This window comes from Mirounga leonina, unplaced genomic scaffold (assembly GCF_011800145.1).
Source record: "Mirounga leonina isolate KUSES-001 unplaced genomic scaffold, KU_Mleo_1.0 Mir_165, whole genome shotgun sequence".
Taxonomy (NCBI): Eukaryota; Metazoa; Chordata; class Mammalia; order Carnivora; family Phocidae; genus Mirounga; species Mirounga leonina.
In genome coordinates this window covers 81,144,183-81,147,603 of record NW_023270415.1, presented here as the reverse complement: position 1 = coordinate 81,147,603, position 3,421 = coordinate 81,144,183, and the positions used below count along the sequence as shown (strand labels likewise).

Below are 3,421 nucleotides of genomic sequence, written 5' to 3'. Positions count from 1 at the left end.
AGGGTGCTGGGTGGGCCGGGGGCCAGGTCAGCGGGGGCTGGGTGGGCCGGGGCCAGGGTCCCAGGGTCAGAGCTGCCTCCAGGACCGTCACCCCTGGCCAGCTATGCACAGTGCGCATCCACCGCCTTAGCCTTTTGCAAAAGGGTTTTTGGTCCAAGCAATTAGGTCTTCCTCCCTCCTCCCTTCTTTCCTTTAATGGAAAGGAATCCTCACTTTGCCTGGGGATTACCTGGAAAGGAATTGCCTCATCCAGCCAGAAATCCTGCGCAAGTCGCTGTGTCCCCAGCACAGAGGCGGCACTCAGCCCACAGTGGCGGAAGGAAAGGGGGGGGCCGGGTCACGGAGGGACTGACCCCACCCTGGGGTCATGGGGCTGGGTGTGGGGTCCCTGAAGCTCGCGAGCTGACCAGGCATCCAACATGGCCCACAGTGTACCCCTTCCTGGGGGACTCCACGGTGACCAAGGCCTGCGCGGTCCACTGCGTGCCCTCGGACGTGGACGGCATCGGCCAGACCCGGCCTGTGTCCTGCTGCAATACGGACCTCTGCAACATAGACGGGGCCCCCGGCCTGGACGGCAGCCGCAGCCCGGCCTTGGTGCCGGCGCTCCTCCTGCTCTGGAGCCTCAGCCTCTAGAGCCCCCCCCAGCCCCGCCCCCTCCTCCCGTGCAAACCAGCCCTGAGCGCCCCTGAAGAAGCATTGTCCCTGCACCAGGCCTCCTGAATCTCCTTTCGGGCGGCCCTGCCCACCAGCGCGGGAGGGCCTCGAGCCTCGAGTCTGGTTCTGTCCCCTTCGTCCTGTGTCCCCTTCCCGCCCCTTCTCGGCCTCTCCTCTCCTGGTCCGTCTCTGCCCCTCCTGGCCTCTGGCTTCTCTCTGGGGCTCTCCTCACCCGCATGGCTGCCCCTCTCTGTCTCCTGTCCATGTCCCGAGACATGCTGAGCAGGGATGGTCACTAGGCCAGCAAACCAGGCAGGGCTCTGCTCTCTGGGCCCTGCAGGGGGCCTGACGGCAGTGGGGCAGAAAGTGGGACCCCACAGGCAGGGGCAGCACCGCTCCTGCCAGGGCCGGGTCACAGGTGGCTTCTCAGAGGAGGGGGCCGTTAGGGCCGGGCTTTGAGTGACTGAGAGATTGCTTGGGTGGAGGAGAGCAGGCCAAGCCAGGGGGAAGGGAGATCCAGGCGGGCTACGAGTGGCCTGGGATCCGGGGTCGATCCATGCAGCACCTACTGCCTGCTCACCCGGCCCCTGGACACGGTCCCCTTATGTTGGGCGGCAGGGGATGCTGCCGGGCACATCCACCACCTGCCTTCTCCCGGCTCACCAGACGCCACTCCCTGGGTGCCCGGGGCAGCCCAAGCTCCAGTGCAGAGGGGACCTTCGCTCCACCTTGGCCATGGCCAGCACCAAATCCCCCAGATCATCCTCCCGGGAGTCACCGGCCCCACAGGCCTCTTGTCCCCAGAGGGCTCCCAGGCCTGCATCTGGGTTGAGGCTTGATGCCCACACATCCACACGCATACACATGTATGTGCACACACGCGGTCCTGGCAACACACAGCAAGGGCCCAGTACTTGAGGAAGGACAGGCCCCAGCTCTCCCGCCCAATGTCGGCCCTTCCCCAGGACCACCTGGAGGAGGTGAGACGGGCAAGGGAGGAGAGGGCCTTCGGTCACCCTGGGACCTGCCCCTCCTCTCTGTCCTCCTGCTCCAGCAGCTTCTCCTGGGCCCCTGGGTGAGCCTGGGCCTGGGAGGCGGGGCACAGCAGTGGCGTCCAGCCAAGCTGAGATGGGGCTGGGAAGCCCTTCTTCCTGCTCATCAGGGTTCTCCCCACTGGCCTCTAACTCTGAGTCCCAAGAGCTCTCACAACCAGCCCTCACCCCTCTCTGGGGTTCCCTGTTCTTGGATGGCAGGGGGCAGCCAGGACCTGAAGCAGGACTGTCCTGGGGCAAGGGACACCCCAAGCCTCTGGGAGAGGAGACCAGTGGCCAGAAGGCCCCCTATCCCTGGGACGCCAGGAACCCCACACCTCTGCCTCCTGTGGCAAGACCTACAGTCTCAGGGGCTCTGGTCCCGAGCCAGACCCTGGAGGACAGAACCCCCACTGCCCAGCGAGCCCCCACCCCATGTGTCCAGCACAGGCTGACCGCACAGCATGGCCGCCGCCTGCCAGGGACCTCTTTGGCAGACTCCGGGAAGGGCAGGGAACTCGGGAGGCCAGGCGCGGTCAAGTGCTGTCAAGACGCCTCCGTTTGGGGTTGTAGCTCTGAGCTCTGACTTTGCCACGGAGCAGGCCCCGTCCAGTAATTCCTCACACCTCTCCCCTGGCATTTCTTGTGTCTACCACAAAAGTGAGGAGAGTGGTGGGGTCACTTGAGTCTTAGAGCCTGGTCTGGGACCCAGTACACACACGTGCATGCGCACACACACGCACACGCACACACAGCCTTCCGGGGAAACATGGGAAAGCTCTGTGCCCCACTCCTGGCCACTGCTCCCACCTGACCTTCCCGCCCCTCTGAAGCCAGAGCAAGGGCCCTTCCAGGCAGCTCCCGACAGCACACGGCGTCTCTCCCTCTCCTGCCCATGCCAGCCGTGTTCTCGGCACACTCGCCCCACGGCTGCTCCAGGTCCCCTCCACCCCCTCGTCTTTACAGCTGCCCTCCGAGGCACAGGATGCTCTGCCTGGTTTACAGGTGAAAGAAAGGGGATCAGAGGGATTCGTGAGCAGACTGGTCACACAGGAGGTCAGGCGGGGCTGGGACCCACTTAACCTGTCAGACTCCACACTAGACACTCCCTGGCTCCTCTTGCAACATCCTGGGCGCAATCGTGGACCAGGCCCCAGGGAAGGGCTGCCCTGGGGAAGGGCACCCTGGCCGCTGGCCGCGCCTGCACCTGCCACGTGAGGCCCAATTGTTGGAGCTGCAGCAACCGCCATCTATTCTTTTGCAAGCAACGCCCTTCCTTTGTTTCCTCAGTCCACAAGGCCAGGTCATGTCTGTCCTCGAAACTGCCCTGGGTCCCTAGTTTCATCCTACAAACAGGAATGCGGTCTAGAGGGGCAAGGGAGTCACTCCAAGGCCACACGTGGAGCCAGCAGCAAAGCTAAGACCAAAACCCAGGCCTCCTGAGTGCTAGACCAAGCTCCTCCCAGCATGTCATCCTGCCGGGAGATTGGGGTATGACTCCATACCCTTCTGCAGCACCCTCACATTCTTTCATCTGCCACCTACCCATCCAATTACTCTTCCATCCATCATCTACCTTCTTCCCCCATCTTTCCTCCCTCCATTCATGTACTCTCCAGCCATTCACTCCACCCTCTACCCATCCACTCCCTCAAACATCACCCTCCCACCCACCCAGCCATTTACTCATCCACCCATCTACTCACCCTCCCATCCATCTACTCACCCACCCA

At 63.5% G+C, this 3,421-nt stretch overlaps 1 protein-coding gene across 1 annotated transcript in view; it reads left to right on the top strand.

The window, feature by feature from the left end:
* LOC118015434 (ly6/PLAUR domain-containing protein 2-like) overlaps positions 1-636 on the top strand; it is a 1,970-nt gene extending 1,334 nt beyond the window's left edge. Inside the window, exon 3 of the mRNA XM_035012279.1 lies at positions 431-636. Within this exon, the coding sequence (XP_034868170.1) occupies positions 431-636 (206 nt within the window). The remainder of the gene's footprint in view (positions 1-430) is intronic.
* Positions 637-3,421: the final 2,785 nt, after the last annotated feature.